The sequence below is a fragment of the Manihot esculenta genome, chromosome 5 (assembly GCF_001659605.2).
Source record: "Manihot esculenta cultivar AM560-2 chromosome 5, M.esculenta_v8, whole genome shotgun sequence".
Classification (NCBI taxonomy): Eukaryota; Viridiplantae; Streptophyta; class Magnoliopsida; order Malpighiales; family Euphorbiaceae; genus Manihot; species Manihot esculenta.
In genome coordinates this window covers 31,911,335-31,932,532 of record NC_035165.2, presented here as the reverse complement: position 1 = coordinate 31,932,532, position 21,198 = coordinate 31,911,335, and the positions used below count along the sequence as shown (strand labels likewise).

The following is a 21,198-nucleotide window of genomic DNA, read 5'->3' as shown; positions in this document are numbered from 1 at the left end:
GTTTCGGATGTCGGAAGTCTCTAGAAGGGTGAGAGTGATGTTTTTCTAACATGTTTTGGTATGTTTTATAGTTTTAAAGCCTAAGAAAATGAGTTTTTGAATGAATTGAACCAAGACAGAAAAGCCAGGTTCGGCCGCCGAAGTTGAGGTTCGGCCGCCGAACATGCATGGCTTTCGGTTTCACGATAGGCCGCCGAAGGTGGTCTGGCCAGCCACCTATAAAACGGCCCTCAGTCGGTTGAAGCGGTAAGATCACCGTTTCTTTTGTCTTCTGAGGTGAGACCCTATCCTTAGTAGAGTTTTCTTCATGTTTTCATTAAATCATGCACAGATTTGATTAGTTTTGATGGTATTTTGAAGGTTTTAAGCAAAAAACTCAAAGTTGTGAAGTTTAGAGAGTTTGAAAGAGAGTTGCTCCAAAACTCCACGTTAGGATCGTTCATCTTCTTGGTTTCAAGAGGTAAGTGAAGATCCTGAGTTTGTTTTTATGTTTTCTGAAGGTTTTATGGGGTTTTGGGGGAGAGTTGCATGAATAAGGTTAAAAAGAGAGTTTTTGATGATTTTGGAAGAAAAGCTTGTATATGTGTTGTATGTTATGTGTTGTTGGGGTTTTTAGGTAGTTTTTGACCCCTTTGAGCATATACATGAGTGTATGCAAGTTGAGGAATTGAGGTGGTTGAGCTTGAGAGGGTTTTGGTGCTTTTGGCGAGAAGCAGGGCAAGTTTTTGCCCTGCTGATGAACTCAGGTTCGGCCGCCGAAGGTACATTTGGCCGCCGAACCCATGAGGAGGTGGCTTCGGCTGCCCAAGCTTGCCCCCGAGCTTTTGGACTTTCGGCTCTGGAGGGAAGTTCGGCCGCCGAAGGTGCTGCCGAAGGTTAGAGACTTTCGTCTCTGGAGTGCCTTTTGGCCTCCGAAAGGGTTCGGCTGCCGAAAGTAGAGATTCGGCCACCGAAGGTGCTTGAGTTTCGTCTCTGGAGAGGACTTTCGGCCGCCGAACCTGCCGCCGAAAGTGTCCTGTCCAGCTTTTCTTTGCATGCTTTGCATGGATAGTAGAGTGAGATTAAGGGGATTCTTGGAGAGTTTCATAGAGTTGTTCATACGCTAGTTTGGTCCCTCATTTAAGTCTATCTGTATAGGTACAGACCAGAGGAACCAGAGAGAGCAGCAGTGAGTCCTGCTCTAGAGTTTGTCAGAGCCTGCAGAGTCAGTCCAGTTAGCCAGAGGTGAGTGGAACTAAACTGAATACTTTTTAATTGAGATATAAACTGCTTTCAGCATAATTCATGCATCATGAATATACAGCAGGTTGTGTGCATTAGCATTCACGAATATGTTGCATTGCATAGTTATTTGGTGATGTGAGTGAATGCTGAATGATCCAATAGTCTCAGACAGGAAGTCCAGGAGCCTTTGACTACGCCCTGGCAGGTATAGAGAAGTCCAGGAGCCTTTGACTACGCCCTGGCAGTTATAGTAAAGACCAGGAGCCTTTGACTACGCCCTGGCAATGGTAAGTACAGAGGTGTTATATACACATATACATATATGACAGGAAGACCAGGTGCTCGATTCTACGCCCTGGCACAGAGTTACTGGGACTATGTGGTGACAAGTTTACTCTTGATGTGGATTGTCTGTGTTATGATGCATTCCATGAGATCATATTTTACTGAGATGTTTTCCTGTTCTACTCACTGGGCTATAGAGCTCATCCCACTCCCTTAACCCCAGTTTTGCAGGTTCAGTATACAGTGTACAGGGACAGTCCAGCAGAGTACAGAAAGAATAAAAGAGCTTGTAATAGTATAGAGTGGACATGTACATTTTAAAGAGATGTAATAGTTGTGTATAAAGTTAGAGTTGTGCTTGACTTAGTTATTTTATGTTGTCAATCTTTTGTTATGTACATAATCTGTATATGTATATATGTTTTACTACCAGGCTTAACAGGTATGAGTTAACCCATCTAGAGCAAGCTCTAGTCAGGGGTACAGAGTACAGAGTACAGAGTACAGAGATAGTGCATGCACAGGTTAAGCCTTGGTACAGAGAAAAGAGTTTTTATTTTCACAGAAAATGTATGATCATGTATGAGATTTACAGGTACACAGAGAGTATAGTAGGCTTGCTACGGGTTTTGGCGGCCTTAAGCTGACCTGAATCCTAGCGCCGGTGACGGTCCATTTTGGGGTCGTTACAAATTTGGTCTCAAGATAAGGAATAACCATTTACACCAAAAGATGTAGTCAATACACCAAGAACCACGCCCGTAATCCAAGTCAATTCACGAGGTTTTTTAAAGCCACCAGTGAGATACACATGAAATACGAGCAGGATCATCATTAAAACCATTATACTTGCCTACCATCAATTAACTGAGGGGATTAACCAACCAAAGTTGCATTGATGTGGACGAGATGGACCGAAATATTTTGAATGGACAGACCAGCTCAAATGTGCCTATTGAGTGGCAAAAAGCGTTTTGGCCATAACTTTTACTACGGATGTCAAAATCAGTATTAAGACTCTAATTCAGAAAGCTCATTCAAATATCTACGTTTATTACCTACCTTTGGCTATGTAACGGCCCATCACGAGGCCCAAAAACGCTGTTTATGGCCTTAAAATGGCCTTTGAAGTTTTTTTTAATTAGTATTTTAGGGTTTTTCAAATTTTTTTGTACGCCTATTTAAGGCACACATCATATTTTGTGAGACAACTTATTTTCTATTCAGAATTATACACTTTTCTCTAAACCTATCTAGGGTTTACTTTTAAATGCGTTTACGCTGCGTCAGGTGGTATCAGAGCATGGTGACCAGCGGCAATGGTGGTGCTCTCCGTGACAGTGATAAGGAGGATGGAGCCCCACAGGGGGGATAGGATGTTGCAATAATTGGAGCAATGCTTTGAGCAATAGATAGAGCACTTGTCTAGGCATTCCGAGGAATGCTTCTAGGAGCTTGAATATCGTGTGGATGCTTTGAGAGTCAAACCAAACAGGGGAAGGAATTATGATAGCAGATAGCCAAGATATGCGACTCGTGGTGAACCTATCAACAGACTAAACCCAACATGTAGGCAACCTACTTACAAGGAGGATGATTCGAAAGAAGAATTTGATCCAAAACTATCTCGGTTCGATCGAAATCAACGAAGGGCTAGCTATGAACAGAGGTGGTACAAAGCTTGAGATAGTGAAGATTTTCGATTAAAGGTAGATGTTTCTTACTTTAATGGTAGCTTGGAGATTGAGGAGTTTTTAGATTAGATTGTTGAGATAGAAAGGTACTTCGAATATACGGAGACTCTAGCAGAAAGGAGTAAAACTAGTTGCCTATCATTTGAAAGGGATGGCTTTGGCTTGGTGGGAGCAAGTACAATCTACGCGAGAGAGAACAAAAATTTCCTATCCGAACCTGGTATAGGATGAAACATCTGCTGAAGTTAGAATTTTTGCCACCTAATTATGAACAGATTCTATTTCAATAGTATCAGAGGTGTCAACAAGGTAGTAGGACATGTAATACCCGGCTAGAGTCCGGCATCGCTTGCCCAAGCTTGCCCTCGAAAGTTTGGACTTTCGGCTCTGGAGGAGGGTTTCGGCCGCCGAAGATTAAGGACTTTCATCTCTGGAGAGGACTTTCGGCAGCCGAAGTGCCGCCGAAAGTGCTTGAGGTTCGGCTCTGGAAGGGACTTTCGGCCGCCGAACCTGCCGCCGAAAGTGCCCTGTCCAGCCTTCTTTTGCATGTTTTTCTTGATTCTTTTAGGATGTTTTAGGGGGGTTTTGGGGAGTATTTTAGAGTTGTTCTTGAGCTAGTTTGGTCCCTCATTTGAGTCCATTTATGTAGGAACAGACCAGAGGAACCGAAGAGAGCAACAGTGAGCACTGCTTCAGAGTAGTCAGAGTCAGCTCAGAGTCAGCCAGAGGTGAGTGGAACTAAACTTAATGTTGTAAATTGAGAAATTAAATGCTTTTAGCATGTTCCATGCATCATGATATGTAATAGGTTGAGTGCACTAGAATACACTAATGTGACGCATTGCATTATTCTATGCTTGTACGGATCAGACATAGTTTTGGATTCACTAGCCCTCCGAGTAAAGTCCTGAGGAGCCCTGAGAGGGCCGGGCACAGAGCACCATAGGGTGCGTAGAGAAGTCTTGAGTAGCTCCTTCGCGGGCCGGGCACAGAACAGAGGGAATTTTGAATCTGTCCGTCTGAGATGGGTGATTTACTTGTGATGTGATGCATTCCATGTGAGCATGTTTTATTAACATGTTTTTATTGTTCTACTCACTGGACTAGTATAGCTCATCCCTCTCCTTTAACCCCAGTCTTGCAGGATCAAAGTCAGAGGGAAGTCAGCAGGGTACAGGAAGAGTAAAGAATTTTGTAATAGCATAGTGTGGACATGTAATATTGTAAAGAAATGGTTTAGTATTGTATAGTGTAGCGTATTGTGCTTGACCTATGTTGTAAATCCTTTTTGTATACATGGTCTCTTTATGTGCTGTGACTGTTTTTATCAGTATGTGAAAGACCAGGCTTAACAGAGTATGAGTTGAACCCGTCTAGAGCAAGCTCTCGGAAGGGGTTTTATAGTACAGAGATAGTGCATGCACAGGTTGAGCCTTGGTTCAGAGCATCAGTTTTATGTTTTTACAGAAAAAGTATGATCATGTATGGGATTTTACAGGTGCACAGAGAGTATAGCAGGCTTGCTATGGGTCCCGGCGACCTTAAGTTGACCTGGATCCTAGCGCCGGTAGCGGTCCGATTTTCGGATCGTTACAGGACAGTTCATGAGTATACAGCTGAATTTATGCGGCTGGCTGAGCGAAATAATTTGCTAGATTTTGAAGGGCAACAAGTGGCTCAATATTTAGAAGGGTTGCGGGTGAATTTGAAGGATAGGATTGGAGTGCAGGTAATTCGATCCTTGAGTGAAGCAAAGAATTTAGCTCTAAAGGCTAAATTAATGCAACAGGAGAGAGTCGAGAGGAATTTTGGTAGATTCAGAGATAGTACGGGATCAGAGGGTGTGAATAAAACTACTACAAATCAGCCAGAGCATAGTAATTTTAGAAACTTTAACAAGCAGCCTGTGGTTGATAAAGCGGCAGACAAGGAACCTTTGAATGTGGGCTGAGATAAAGAAGCGAAGAAGGCCGATAATCCCTATGCAAGACCTTATGTTGAAAAGTGTTTTCGGTTTAATAAAAAAGGTCATAAATCAAATGAGTATCCTAATCAGAAGACAGTTAACGTATTAGATCGAGAGGAAGAAGATGAGATAAACTGTAAATCAGATGGGTCTGACAGAGAAGGGAAGGAATATAAATTAGATGAAGGACAAACTTATATTGTACGGAGGATGATGTTGGTCCTTAAGCGTATAAAGGAAATACAACGATATCAGTTGTTCAGAACTCGCTGTACAATTGGCGATAAGGTGTTTGGTGTTATCATTGATAGTGGAAGCTGCGAAAATATCATCGGGAAGAAGACTGTGAAGAAGTTAAAGCTGCCTGTTGAGAAGCACCCAGAGCCTTATTCGTTAGAGTGGATTAAATCTAATATTGGAAAAACAAACGTGACAAAACGCTATAAAGTGCCTTTCTCTACAGGCAAATACCACGATACTGTGTATTGTGATGTGGTAAACATGAATGTGTGTCAACTTTTGTTTGGCAGGCCTTGGCACTATGATGTTGATGCGCAACATTCTGGAAGAAGTTACGTTTACAAAGTAGAGAAAGATGGTGTGAAGTTTTCACTGCTTCCTTTGAAGAGCAAACCTGACATCCCAAATAAGAGCACGTTCTTGACTTTGATAGAAAATTTTGTTGCCGAAGTTAAGAAAATAAGGTAGGTGTATGTTTTGATTGTGAAGCGAATTTTAATGAATAAGCCTGAAAAGTAAGTGGAGGAGTAACCAGAATTGGTCTGTCCTCTATTACAAGAGTTCAAAGAATTAATAGGAGAGGACGCACCAGATGGATTACCACCTATGAGAGACATTCAGCACCAAATTGATCTATTCCTGGTGCTAGCCTTCCTAATTTACCTCACTACAGGATGAATCCGAGGGAGAGCGATATTCTGAAGGGAAAGGTAGAAGAACTACTGCGGAAGGGGTTGATTTGAGAAAGTTTGAATCCTTACGTAGTGCCAACTTTGTTGACACCGAAGAAGGATAGAAACTGGAGAATGTGTGTTAACAGTCGGACAATCAACTGAATTACAATGGACTATACGTTTCCAATTTCAAGGTTGGATGATACGCTGGACAAATTGCATGGGGCGAAGTGGTTTTCAAGAATGGGTATTATCAAATTCGAATCAAACTAGATGACGAATGGAAGACAATGTTCAAAACCAAAGAGGGACTTTATGAGTGGCTAGTTATGCCCTTCAAGTTGTCAAATGCTCCTAGTACATTCATGAGACTGATGAATCAGGTACTTAAACTATTTATTGACAAATTTGTTGTGATTTATTTTGATGATATTTTCATATATAGTAGTAGTGAAGAGGACTATATGTCCCACTTGAGAGCTATACTAGTTGCATTGAAAGATAATATTTTGTATGTTAATCTCAAGAAGTGCAGTTTTCTGACCCAAAGATTAGTGTTCTTGAGATTTGTGATTTCGGATGAGGGTGTTCATGTTGATGAGACAAAGATTACAGCAATCAGAGACTAGCCCCATCCAAAAATGTTTTTGAATTAAGTATCTTCCATGGGTTAGCTACATTTTACAGGAGGTTAATAAAAAACTTCAGTACTATTGCTGCCCTAATGATAGAGTGTCTGAAGAAAGAGAAGTTCCAGTGGGGAGAAGAGGGAGCCAATAGCTTTGCCATCCTTAAAGATAAGCTCTGCATAGCACCAGTACTTGCACTCCCAGATTTTGACAAGCTATTCAAAGTAGATTGTGATGTTAGTAGAGTGGGTATAGAAGCTGTTTTGTCTCAAGAAAAGAGGTCAGTTGCATTTTTCAGCGAGAAGCTCAGTGATGCAAGACACAAATGTAGCACTTATGATAAGGAATTCTATTCTGTATTTCATGCTCTTAAAACATGGGAACATTACCTATTTGCAAAGGACTTTGTGCTTTATTCAGACCATGAGGTCTTGAAGTACTTGAACAGTTAGAAACGGATTAATACTAATAAGCATGCACGATGGTGTCAATACCTGTAGAAGTTTCATTTTATTTTGAAGCATAAATCGGGTGTACGAAATCGAGTAACTGATGCTTTAAGCCGGAGGGTGACACTACTGTCGACCTTGAGCCAAGAGATAATTGGGTTTGAGCAGTTGAAAGGGGAGTATGCACAGGATGATGATTTTGCAGAGATATGATCGCAGGTATCTACTAATCACCTAGTTTCTTTATTTTATTTATTTGACGGTTACTTGATGCATGAGAACCCGTTATGCATTCCGAAGACCTCCTTAAGAGAGAAGGTGATTAGTGACTTATATGGAGGCGGATTAGCAAGTCACTTTAGGAGAGGTAAGACTCTGGCAACCGTCAAGGAAAGGTTTTATTGGCTACACCTAAGAAGGAATGTCTGCAGATTTGTAGAGAAGTGTTACACTTACTAAAGAGATAAGGGCCAGTCCAAGAACACTAGGCTATGCCTTTGCTAGTTTCAAAAAATATTTGGGAAGATATATCTATGGACTTTGTGCTGGGACTGCCTCGCACACAAAGAGCGTTGATTTTGTTTTTATGGTTGATAGGTTTTTTAAGATGTCACACTTTATTTCTTACAGGAAAACCTATAATGTAGCCATTGTTGCTAGGCTATTCTTCAAAGAGGTTGTCCATCTTCATGGGGTTTCAAAATCTATTTACCTCAAATTGTGACAGCAAGTTCCTTAGCTATTTCTAAAGGGCACTATGGAACCTGTTTGATTCTTCCTTGCAGTTTAGCAGTACTGCTCACCCGCAGACTGATGGGCAAACAAAAGCAGACAACCGAACCTTGGGCAACCTGATTCGCAATCTTTGTGGAGATAAATCGCAGTAGTGGGACCTTGTTCTTCCTCAAGCTGAATTTGCTTACAATAGTGCGGTCCGTAGTGCCCTTACTCGCTCACCTTTTTCTGTTGTCTACACCAAGGTGCCACAACATACGTTAGATTTGATCAAGCTGCCAAAAGATACAGATACTAGTGTTCCAGCAAAGCAGATGGCTTAGCAAATTGTGGATGTGCAGAAGGAAATCAAGCAAAAGTTGGAGCAAGCGAACTTAAAGTACAAGCAAGCTGCAGATAAGCATAGGCGACAAGAAGTCTTGTAGGTTAGAGATTCAATGAAGGTGTTCCTACTCCTGGTTGGTACATACAACAAGTTACAGCTCAAGAAGTATAGGCCCTATTCAGTACTTAGGTGCATCAATAACAATGCTTATGTGATAGATCTTCGAGACACCATAGATATTTTCAAGATATTTAATGTGGCAAACATATCCATGTACTACGACTTTGATGCTCCTTTGTATCCAAATCTTCTGCTTTACTCGACATCGAGTTTTTTTTCAGTGGAGGAGAATGATGTGGACGAGATAGGCTGAAATATTTAGAATGGACAGATCGGCCCAAACGCGCCCACTGAGCGGTAAAAAGCATTTTGACCATAACTTTTGCTATAGGTGTCAGAATTGCTATTAAGACTCCAATTTGGAAAGCTCATTCAGAGATATTTATTACCTGCCTTTGGCTATGTAACGACCCATCACAAGTCCTAAAAACACTATTTATGGCCTCAAAATGCTCTCTAAAGTTTTTTTTTTCCAGTATTTTAGAGTTTTTTGATTTTTTTTGTACACCTATTTAAGGCAAACATCATATTTTGTGAGAGTTTGCTTTTTATTTAGAATTATACACTTTTCTCCAAATCTATTTAGAATTTACTTTTAAACGCGTTTACGCTGCATCATACGTCCAAGGTACAAATAAATTGAATAGAAAATTTATGAACATATAGTAAACTTTAAAGATTGTCTTAATTCCAATACAAATATTGTATTGAAAATAATACTGAATTGCTAGACATATAATGTAGTAGCAATTTATTTACTACAAAAATTTTTTGAATTATTAACATATTTTTCCATTGGTAATTCAATAACAATTCGTTGGTAAAAAATTTATCTATAGATTAATAACAAATTATGGTATGTTATTAAAAAGTTGGTTCATAAATTTTTATCATTTGATTTTATTTTAATATTTATTTAAACATTTCATTTCAAATATATTCTTTTTTTATAATAATAATAAAATTATTTTTAAAAAAAATATTGAAAATAAATGAAATATAAAAATTATAGTAAGTTTATGACTTTAAGAAAAATAACAGAAAAAATCAAAATTATAATTTTACAATTATACTCCATACTCTTATTTTTTTTAAATAGATCTATTTATTATTTACTGTATTACTTTTATTTTTTTAAATAGATCTATTCGTTATTTACGGTATCACTAACTATAGAGTAAATTGGTGGGTTGTGTGTATGAATTTATATACCACCGAATGTCTTTTTAAAATTATAACTTAGATCCGATGATTCCGGTATATGTATATTTGGACAAAAAAATGATAGATTGAGAGTATTTTCTCTTAAAAACCCCGACTACCTTAAAAAAATCCTTTTATTAGTATTGAAAAATCATGCAAGCTATTTGCATCAAACTCAATCCGCGAGTGTATACCATATTTTTATTTTTTTTTATATAGCATTCGATTAATTTAAATTTACGACGAGAAAACTTTCTTTCAAAAGTTGTTTCGTATTTAAAATTCAAACTCATAATTTATTTTTAAAGGAGAAGCTATCTGTGTCATCCTTTTCATCTCCTAAAAATGTGGATGTCATATTATTATTTAATGCAAAATAGAATAAATTCTACCCACAAGATTGGAATGCGTATCAGTTCACAAATCAAATGAGAATGAGGTGCGTATGACGATTTGTTCACATATTCTTTTGGCATATGTTTCCCTGGTTGATACAGTGGTACGTCACATTTTCAATCTATAATATTTGGCTGCATGGGTATCTCCAATAAGTCAGCAGTGGGCTGTTGGGTTCGTTTGGAATCACTTTCCTCCAAAATCTAGTTAAGGCAATTCTCCCAAAGATACCCAAAAGATAATTTCATATCATATCAGTAAGGGTATAGACAATTCGTGTGCCTGAAGCATTCTTTTCTGCATGCTCGCCTTCACATTCATGCATTCCAAATTGGATCTTCTCATTATCATCTCAGTTTACCTTTTCTTTTTCTTTTTTTCTTTTTTTTTTCTTATTAATAAATATAAAATAAAAAACCAATCCTGCAAATTTGAACGTTATGATAACCCATCTTGGAATATTTAAAATTTGGGCAATTCTCCATATATATACGAAGTTACTTTTGAATTTAGTTAAGTCCAGTATAATAATTATATTTGTATGTTAGCAGTTTCCACATTTTGACGTCACCAATTGATTCCCATTTTGTATGGAACCGGACAGAATGTATGTCTAAAATGACAATTCCCTGAGACACTAGACGGAAAGCAACTTGTGCCATTTGCCAAATGCCCCAGCAGGAACTTGAGGCAAATTTCATAGGAACTTGTGGATACCACAAATCAATATTCACATCTGGGGCCGGAGTAGTAGATTATTCTTTCAAATGGTAGATAGAATTACGTGCATCTATTTCCTTTTGCTCTTGTAGAAGTACCTACCTCTCTCTTTTTTCTTACATTGCCTAATAAAGAATCTCCACTCTTACAGAAAGATTCTGACAACCTTGGCCAGCATCATTGCATGTAGCCCTTTTCTCCGGCTATAAATATGTTAGTTCTCTTGCATTCTTAACTGCAAGGTTGAGTGGCTAGCTAGGTTAGAATATTACGGATATTTTTGTTTGCCTAAACCAAATCAGTTTTGAGTTATGTCGGGAAAGTCCATCAAGAAGTTACTATGCTTTGAATCACGTCGGAATCAAGTGGCTAGTGAGTCGGTGCATGGTAAGAACTTGGCCGCGAAATGGATTACTTCATGTGATGCATGTGTAGAGGAAAATAAAGACTGTAACTGTCATCGACTAGGAGATGTAAAAAGCCCAGTTGATGGCGTCCAGGCTGAGGGTAATGATTCTTTTGCTCATGCAGTCATCAACATGATCGGAATGCTAATAGGTAAACAACGTCCCTCTTTCTAATATCCATGGATATAACCTTTATAACTAAACTAGTAGCCATGGTTGTTGGAATGAATGTTTGCACTATAGGTCAAGGGTTTTGTTAGTGAATACTGGCTTCTATCAAGCACTATTAATATTTCATTGTTCTAAATTTCCTAAATTAATATTACAGGTCTTGGGCAGTTATCAACGCCATACGCATTAGAAAATGGGGGGTGGAGTTCTGCAGTGTTGCTTATTGGGCTAGGGATAATCTGTGCATATAGTTCTCATCTGCTTGGAAAATGTCTTGACAAGAATCCCAAGTCAAGAAGCTATGCTGATATTGGACAAGAATCATTTGGAAGCAAAGGAAGAGTTTTAGTTTTAACCTTCATCTACATGGAGATTTTCATGGCCCTCGTCTCCTACACTATCTCTCTCCATGATAACATTACCATTGTATTTTCAGGGGCTAGACTCAGTTTACCATGCCTTAAATTATCTACTTCCCAGTTGCTGACGATAATGGCTGTGCTTGTAGCACTTCCCAGCTTGTGGATTAGAAATCTCTCGTCTATCTCTTTCCTTTCAACCGGCGGCATCCTAATGTCTCTTGTTATTTTCATTTCTGTGGCTTGCACTCCTGTCTTTGAAGGTATCAAAGCTAATCATAGTATACCAGTGCTTCGCCTCCGCAAGATTCCTGCCATTTCTGGCCTCTATATCTTCAGTTACGCCGGCCATATTGTTTTCCCCAACTTGTATAAATCCATGAAAGATCCATCCAAGTTTACCAAGGTACTTCTCATTTCTCCAATGTTGATTTGGTTTTTAAAGTAGATAAATCATTAAATATGAAAAAGACTTGTCTGCATATGCATTTGGAGTTAAAAAAAAAAGGGTATTTTCATTAAAAAAAAAAAAAAATTATTCTCCCATAGGAATATGCATAATTTTTTTATGTCTAGGAAATTCAAGAAAACTGATTAAGGAAAAATATTATTCTCATTAAAAAAAAAAATTAATCCAATTTTAAATAAAATAACTCTCTGGAAGTCATTTCTCATATTTAAAAATTTTATTAATATCATTACAGATAAATTTAATAATATTTTTTATTTTTAAATTAAAATTAATTTATTAAAAATAACTTTTTCAATTATTTTCTGCAAACAAACCTACATTTAATCTTAGAATCATGGTGTTGGCTAACTGGAGTATCTTAAATTTTGATTGGATGGAGTGTTGTTTATCAAATGCTACATTTTATGGTTTAGATAACAGTGTTCTCGCAACGGTTATAAAATTGTAATTTTAATATTATTAAGACAATAATTTGACAACAAATTAAAACTGTTATTTTTAAAAATGTTATAAAAAAATTTACATTTTTTATTATATATAATAATATATTTTTATATTTAATATAATTATAATTTTTATAATATTTTTTGTCCGTTATAAAAAATAATTAAATCGCTATTTTAAACTGAACGCTACGATTAATCTATAATTACAATTAAAGTATTTAAAATAATAATTTATACCCTTATTTTAAACTTGTATTTTAGTAGTCCACAGCCCTTTGAATGGACGTGGATGCGTAAAGTTTCACATTTAAAAATTCAAGCTATTATCGATAAGAGGTAAGAAGTAAGGGTAGAGTTTTCACTTTTAACCAATGGTTTTGAGTTCAAATCTTAACATACTCCACCTTTAAAATATTTGGAGAAAGGTATTGCCATTCATTGTGGGATTGATCGACATGAATTTGAGTTAGATTAATAGGCTCCGGATAGCAAATGAGTAATACTGAAACAAAGAAAATCAAGCATATCTATATCAAATATTTGTACATAAATTCTTGCACGCATGATATGAATATACTTCAATTATTTTTGCATATACCCTGAGATGAATTAATATATGCATTAGATATAATCTAACATCAATTGTTTGATTTCAGGCATCTATCGTGAGCTTTGCCTCAGTAACCACACTTTATACAGCTCTAGCATTTATGGGTGCAAAATTGTTTGGCCCAGAAGTTAGTTCTCAGATAACACTCAGCATGCCTCCACATCTTATTGTCACAAAGATTGCTCTATGGGCTACAATCTTAACACCCATGACAAAGTATGCCCTAGAATTTGCACCATTTGCAATCCAGCTTGAGCACAGCCTTCCCAATTCGATGAGTCCAAGGATGAAGATGATCATACGAGGAGTTGTGGGTTCAATTGTGTTACTTCTCATACTAGCCCTTGCACTGTGTGTGCCATATTTCGAGCATGTTCTTGGACTTACTGGGTCACTAGTCAGTATCAGCATTTGCATAGTCTTCCCTTGTGCGTTTTACACCAAGATTTGCTGGCCTCACATATCTAAACGTCTCTTAATCCTTAATATTACACTTATTGCATTTGGATTTCTTCTTGGAACAGTTGGCACCATATCCTCTTCAAAGTTGCTCATAGCAACTCTAATCAGAGCTCACTCAACCTGAAGATGAAGCCAAGTTGTATTAGTGATTGTAATTTTATAGATTTTTACCTTCCCCATTTCATCTTATACCATATGTAATGCACAAATAAATTTTAGCAAGGCGTGTATGATAAGGAGTGGGTGCTCATGTTCGAAGCTTACTTTGAAAATGATGAATGTTCATAACTTACCCTAAATTAAATCAAGGCGTATGGCATCTAAAAATTTTCTTGTGATGTTAGAAGTTCACTGTAACATCTTTACACTTGATGTAAACACAATAGTATGCCCAAGTAAAACAACCTGAAGAGTACCAAAAAAAAAAAAACGCATAACCAAATCAGAGCAATCAGAATACTTGGAGATCATACTGCAGTATGTGCAGAAGAAAATCATGAAACCCAATCAATCAAAACAGAGCAACCAAAGGACAAAAATTCATGACTCAATCAACTGGGAAAGATCAACACAATACATCCAGTCAACCACAAACTTCAGCAACCAAAGCCTGTGCTTCCGTCGACTAAGAGAGATCAACACAGTACATCCAGTCAATCGGAATGGGAAGGACAATTAGACTTCAATTCACAAAAGAAATAAAAAAACAGAGTTTCAAAAAACAGGAAGTTTTGGTTTTTGTTTTAAACAGTGTGGTTCATTTAGAAACCAAAATCTCTCCTCCTGTTTTGCTTCTTACTCCATGCTCTGCTCCTCCCCTTTCCCAATTGATGTGTTTGGATTTCAACCTTGCTTTGGAAGACATGATCCACATGCTATTTTACTTGGCTTTTATGTATACGATGCGTAAAAAATTAAGATGAATGAAAATATATTAAAGAAAATAAAATTAACCTATTCAAAGACTTTCATGAATGAAATTTCACTCTATTAAATAAAATAAATCGAAACAAAAAAAAATACCAATTCAGAAATTGGTATTCTTTTCTTCTTATTAGGCAATTGATGGAGCAGTAAATAGAACAAGACTTTTTCATCCACACAACTAGCAAGTAAATATAAAAAATTATGTGCATCCGCTTTCAGAAAAAGATTCGCCGTCATCCTCATACTTGCAACCTTCTTAGCCTGGTTTAGGGATTTTCATCTTAGACGACAAAGCTTCAGAAAGGATAACCTCAGGAGTTGGTATTACAGTTATCGGAGATTCTTGAGGCGTAAGATCAGAATGATTGATGTTTGATTGGACTCTGAGCATGTCAACTTCTCCATCACTCTTCATTATCACCACACTGCTCGGCAATCTCTCCGCAAAGAATGCTTTGTTCTTTCTCAGATGCCTATAATTCAAACCAATCCTTTTCAATAGCCTTCATCTTGCAGCTAAATAGATTGGATAATTAAAAGTCTACTTTTACAATGCAAAAAGAAAGTTGGTTTTGAATTAAAAGAAGCGGTTCTAAAAGGAAAATTTATTATTTTGTTCCACAGCAAATTCATTGGCCAATGATTGGATTTTAAAAAATACATAAAAAATTTTAAAAATTTTAAAAAATTTACTAACTAATCTTTTCATTAATTTTAAATCTTAAATGTTCTATAAAAAATTAAATCATCCTCAAACGATTAATTAATAAATATTTTTATAAAACTAAAAAATTAATTAATAAAATTTTTTATACTATAAAAACTAAATAATAAAATATTTAACGAGTAAAATTAACAAAACAATTAATTAGTAAATTTTTTAAAATTTTAAAAGTATTTTATTATATTTTTTAAAATCGATAAATTAATTAATAGTTTTACATATGACCAAATAGTAATTTTTTCTTTTTAAAATTCTATTTCACACTCTAGTTAGGCAAAGCAAAAAGAAACCTCGGTTATGAATAAAAAAGAAGCATTTGCCTCTCCAAAACTAATTCTTCTTGAAATATATTTCCTCGGTAGAAATGTGTCTGTACCTATCAAGAACTACAAAGGTAGCATGAAGATTTGTGGTCTGCTCAAGAACGACTAGCCTCAAAGGATGCCCCATTGCCACTTTAATGCAAGGAAACACCTACAAGCAGTCCATATAGCTGTTGGTATTGTCATGCAAATATTTTCTCTAGTGAAGAATTTGTAATAAGATTTGAAGAGAGATTAACAACCCCTTTTTGCTCGCAGAGTTCTATTATCCCCCGAAACTTCTGATACTTGTATTCATTCTTCCAGTCACTTCTGCTTTTCAGTGCTGATAAATCCTCAATATCAGATGTCCAGACATCTAACATTGTCTTGCAAGACACTAGCCCAAAGAAGAAAGGAAAAAAAAATAAAGAATAAGAAATTAATAAGCACAGTAGCAGTAGTAGTTGATGGTATAAGAAGAAGAATAGCAAAATTACAAGGGAGTGGGAGCCACGGCATCACACCAAGGAGGGTGAGGCTGCAGCGAGTTCGAATGACATGATCAAGTGCCCACTGGAGTGGCTCTCGGGAGAACCCCTTGAGTGCATCCATTACTATCACCACGTGCTTAACCATGTTGACTGAGTTGGGTGATCCCTGTGGTACAAACACCTCGGCCAAAGTATTGTTTGCAGTGGAAATCCTTCGTGTTGTTGTGTCACTCTCACCTTCTTCTCCTCTAATACAAACAATCATTTCCTGCCTCTAAAAGATCTTAGGATACAAAATTATTGTTTGTGTATGGCCACGAACGCACGCAGCCTATGTATACTTTGTTGTGCGTGCGAGGTTGAGGGGGAGGGCTGGCTCAGGAGGAGATGAGGAGAAAGATCTCAAAGTTCAGAAAGAACGAAAGGGGAGAAGTTGTCTGCAGGACCTTGTTACTTATAAATAATAGGAGCCATCTCATTGTTATTGGAAATATCTAGTATGGAAACTTAGCATTGGATGGTGATTACAAGAATGGATAAGCATAGTAGTGTTCAAATACAAGAAATAAGATGGCCAGTCTGTATAAGAGATAATTGGGTAAACTTGAGTCATTGGCCTGGCCGATACCTTCAAGATGCTCACAAAACATGCCTGAAATTGCATTTTCGTGCCGCATATTGTCGTTTCCAAACGCGACAAAATAAAAAATAGATTGAAAATTTGTGGAAAAGAAGGGTGGGAGAGCCTTCACTGGCGAAAATTGCAATGCTAATGCTCCAAAGAAGAGTCTGAACTAAAGATTCTGCAAATATAGAAACCAATAGAGCTTACAGGAAACAGAATGTATTCAATTAAATACAGAACAACAAATGGTATAATATCGTCTTATGACAGATGCAAAACCACTTACAAAGCAAATTATGGATTAAATGAATATGAAAATCTACAAGAATCATACATCCAATCCATATTGTAATTACTCCAAACAATTTAGCTATCACAAACGACACGAAGTTGAAAACAACATTATGATCTTAGCTGACGCACATTTTATTTAGAGCACTACTATATGGATGCCACGGGCTGTCTACAGCAGCATGCAAAAGCTCAAGAAGATGCAGTAGGATTGGAATTGGATGGATTGAATGGGATCTGCTCAGCACAAGTAAGAACATCATGGGGCCCTGCCTCTTCTCGACCTACTCCCATCAAGTCCAGGTAATATTGATAATGTGAAATGATGTTGTTCATGGCATCAATATCGCCCTGGCCACAAACAAGATCACCATAGAGAATATTCATTGTCGCACCAAAGCCAGGAACCCGCTTAGCCAAAGTATCGTTCTTGGTGGGTTTCCAATTGCCAACAAAGGCATCATGGGCTGAGGGCTGTGATTTCTTTATTGGGGTCATCCACCTCCAAATTGCAGCCTGGAATGCAAGGGTGGCATTTTGCTCTATGTATTCAGGATGGTTCAACAAATCTGCCTTTATACCTTCTCCAATAGCTCCATAGTTATAGTTCCTATCACAATATAAGGAAACATCATCCTCCGCATCGTCATAGATAAGATGTTCATAACAACACAACAAAATTGTGATCTCTATTTCCTGCTACATAGTTCAACAAACTCCACCATGTGAAATTCATCATATGAACTCGAACCTTTTAATATACATAGTTGCAAACTTGCAATATAAAAAATAATATTTTATTACTAATTTGAATAAAATTAATAGTAAAAAATGGTAGAACACATAAATTAACCCTGGACTTAATTACAAGAGGCTAATAGCAACCTCAACTACAAAGACATCTCCCATCACCCCTGAAATTCATACTTTTACAAATTTAAGAAGTTGAACGCATAACTTAACCCTTGACTTCAATCACAAAGCCTAGTGGCACCCTCAAACTAGTCTAATTTCTCATTGAATTTTGATTCTCACTAAGATCACAAGTTTCAATTAGTTTCATTTTTTAGAAGTCAATGTGTGAGATTCGACAGTTTTTAAAAGTCAGGGTGCAATTAGACTTTCTAATTTTCAGGCAAAGCTCAGAGGTTAAAATATACCCTAAAGCCAGTTAAAATCACTTGCAATTCCTTCACTAAAATCATTTTTTCCTTTAATTTAAAATGATCATGGAGTATTTTTCATTTTAAAATTAGCTGCAAGTCCTTCTCCATGGTGTAATCAATTAGTTGCAGGTCTTTCCTCTTGTATATTATAGTTATCATTCGTCTTTTCTATCATGAATTAATGAAACAACATCAATGTAACTTTTGCACTATTACTTCTCTTCTGAGTCATGTATACCAATAGAATCAAGTCTAACAGAGATAAGAAAAATTCAAGAAAAATGGTTCAATCATAGATATTTAAATAGCACAAAACATACCAGTAGATTGGCAAGGCTCCACGGCCGTAATATTCAGCACCAGGAGAACAAGGATAAGTGTACTTGTAAAAGTCATCACAGTATGACTGGCTAGGACTCATTTCCTTGTTGTAGCAAAGACCCCAGGCCAATGGTCCTCCTGTGGCCACTCCATAACCACCTGAACTATCAACAGCAACGTTAGATATCAACAACCCAACCTTCCCAAAGCCCCCAAAAAATAATTAAACAAATAAACAAGTCTAATTAACCTGTGGAGGAATTAAAAACAAAATTAACAAACATCCGATTTGTTATCAATTTTCAATAAGAGGGACTCAAAAAATAAAAATAAAAATTCAAAAATAAATAAATATGCTCAAATAAGATTTTCATTCAACCATAAGAAACCACAAAAGCCATCATCATATATCCACATTCATATTCATTGATACCATAGAAAGAAAGAATGCAAAAGAGGAGAAATCAAGTACTAACAAGTGGTTTTGCTTCCAACATGACCGAAGAAGGCAGCTATTTCCTTCATCTGCATAAGCTTTCCACCGGTGGTGCCAAATCCGAGAGGCTGGAAAAGGGCTGAAGCCATAATGAAAGATTGGTAATCCCAAAAACCGACAGCGTGAGCAACTGGGGAATTTCTCTTTGAGAAGAGATTCTCAAACTGGTAAGTCTGGAAGAAATCTGATATTGTCTGATTGCAACAGTATATAGACCAATCTTTGCACTCCCATCCTCTGGTACACATCTTCTTCCCCTTCACCGTCTTCACAATAGTCTTCTCAGAATCATCGGCATTCACTGACAGCGCCCAAATCGCCAACAACAGAGCTCCAACTACCAAAATGCGCCTACTCTTCTTCTCCATTCTTCAATCTTCCGCCACAGGAGAATGAGGGTTTCTAGATCTGGTTGCAGTTTTCCTTGGGCTGGAGGAGAAAGGAATCGAGCAACAGACTGCCGAAACTAAAAGAGAACTTACGAGTGGCAGATCGACCGTCCTTTTCAGTTCTCGTAAACCAGTAATGTCATGTATGCTTAAATGGCGTGCAACTATGTCAAAGATCAACGACGATTATTTGTCGTTGGTGGAATAGATGCTCGATAATTACGCATATACAGGCTGGAGTGCAAGCATTGAGCAGGACCCACCCAAGTCTTCCACCGACAACTGATATTCGCGTTTTTACTTGTGTGTAGAATGTAATCGCAGAAATCCGTCAAAATATTTTTCATTTTCCGACTTGAAAGTATAGTTTTCCCTTAGTTTCTAAACGAAATTTAATTAAATTAAATTAATTTTTATAGTCCTAAAATAATTATAACTTTTAACTTATTATCTCTCACTCACAAATTGAGTATGATAATAAATAGATTCAAAACATCTTAGATTTTACTCCTTAATTTTTAATCTTTAATTTTTATTTAAAAAAATTATTATTTTATATTTAATTATTTAATATATTTTAAATGAAAATACTATAATACATGATATTGTAAATATTTAAAATTATTTTAAAATTGAAATGTAAGACTTATTAATATTATTTATAAATATAAATAATATTAATGTTATATTAAAAATATTTAATTATTTCAATAAAATTTAAATTTATAAAAATCAAAAAACATATCAAAATAGAAATTGAAATGAGAATCTATATTATAATCAAACTAGAATTTATAATACATAAAATTATATTAAAATTGTATCGAATTTCATTTACAGTTGGAAAAACTTCAAAAAAATTGATTTTCGGTTCTAATTCTAGTTTTGATTCTGATTCCTGCTGCACTCCTTAATTAGAGTATCACTATCGAATTTTCCAGGATTCTTGAGGACTATGTTGGGTTTTGCTCAAGAAATCCTGAGATTCTCTTTAATCTTTTCCTTGATCTACACATTAGCCCACATATGCAGCGAAACTAGAATTTTGATTGCAAATGGGTAAAGGCACAGAAATACTTTTTTTTTTTTTTTGTGTTTTAATTCTTTCTCTCTTTAATTAATTAATTGTTCCTTTGTATTTCTTTAATTATATTTTATTTACCTATTTTTATTTTTTCAAAAATAATTTTATTATTAAATTAAATTATACATTAATTTATAAATTTCAACATAATAATCGGATCAATCGATTTATTTTCAAAATCAAACACTTTAATTATAAATTTTATATTCATTCAAATTAAAAATCCTTTTACCCATAAAATTTATTAGACAATCGTTTGAATATGATTAAAAGAAAGAATATTTTTTAATTTTGATAATATCCTCTCATCTCTTATTTCTAATTTTTTTTCTCATTCAATTTCAATTTCGTCTCCCAAATCACAAATAAATAATTAATTATCACAACCATAACTTACGAAAATAACTAGAAATTCTCAGTTAAAAACAAGAAAAAGAAGGATTTAATTATCCATAAAAAAAAATACCGTAAAAAAACTCTTTAATTTGAAGAAATTGCAGTGGGAATAATGGCTAAAAAATTAGCCTACATTTGCAATATATAGGAGGTTGGTTTCTTGAAGTAAATGGGTATTTTATCTGAAAAAGAAAAAGAGAATTTGATAAGTTCCATTTTTCTTTACCTGGTGTTTTCCAAATGTAGATACTCCTTGTAAAAGTTCCTGTTGGATAGTTCTAGCTTTGTGTTCTTACAACAGGTATTGTGACTTGCAGCACACTTTCACCTTTATTTTTAAGGTCCACCTACTATTCTACTAAAGTTCCAAACTCATTTTCCTCTTCTTGATTCTTT

General features: G+C 36.1%; 3 protein-coding genes across 4 annotated transcripts; 1 reads left to right on the top strand and 2 right to left on the bottom strand.

Moving 5' to 3' along the window:
- Window positions 1-10,889: 10,889 nt before the first annotated feature.
- On the top strand, window positions 10,890-13,893 carry LOC110615492 (amino acid transporter AVT1H). The gene is made up of 3 exons (XM_021757349.2): window positions 10,890-11,218; window positions 11,396-12,003; window positions 13,172-13,893. Exons 1-3 carry the CDS (start codon window positions 10,972-10,974, stop codon window positions 13,709-13,711), a joined length of 1,395 nt encoding a protein of 464 aa, XP_021613041.1. The 5' UTR covers window positions 10,890-10,971; the 3' UTR covers window positions 13,712-13,893.
- LOC122723722 lies at window positions 13,683-16,718 on the bottom strand. 2 transcript variants are annotated; one of them, XM_043956886.1, is made up of 6 exons: window positions 16,041-16,718; window positions 15,804-15,940; window positions 15,615-15,712; window positions 14,611-14,987; window positions 13,881-13,992; window positions 13,683-13,707 (listed from the first exon to the last, which is right to left on the bottom strand). In XM_043956886.1, exons 1-4 carry the CDS (start codon window positions 16,297-16,299, stop codon window positions 14,771-14,773), a joined length of 711 nt encoding a protein of 236 aa, XP_043812821.1. In that variant the 5' UTR covers window positions 16,300-16,718; the 3' UTR covers window positions 13,683-13,707; window positions 13,881-13,992; window positions 14,611-14,770. The 2 variants fall into 2 exon arrangements, with proteins under 2 accessions (XP_043812821.1, XP_043812822.1); XM_043956887.1 differs by having other exon boundaries at window positions 16,068-16,718.
- Window positions 16,719-16,862: 144 nt separating this feature from the next.
- On the bottom strand, window positions 16,863-19,431 carry LOC110615493 (chitinase-like protein 1). Its single transcript, XM_021757350.2, has 3 exons — window positions 18,914-19,431; window positions 18,437-18,596; window positions 16,863-17,560 (listed from the first exon to the last, which is right to left on the bottom strand). The coding sequence occupies exons 1-3, from the start codon at window positions 19,299-19,301 to the stop codon at window positions 17,143-17,145; spliced, it is 966 nt and encodes a 321-aa protein (XP_021613042.1). The 5' UTR covers window positions 19,302-19,431; the 3' UTR covers window positions 16,863-17,142.
- Window positions 19,432-21,198: the final 1,767 nt, after the last annotated feature.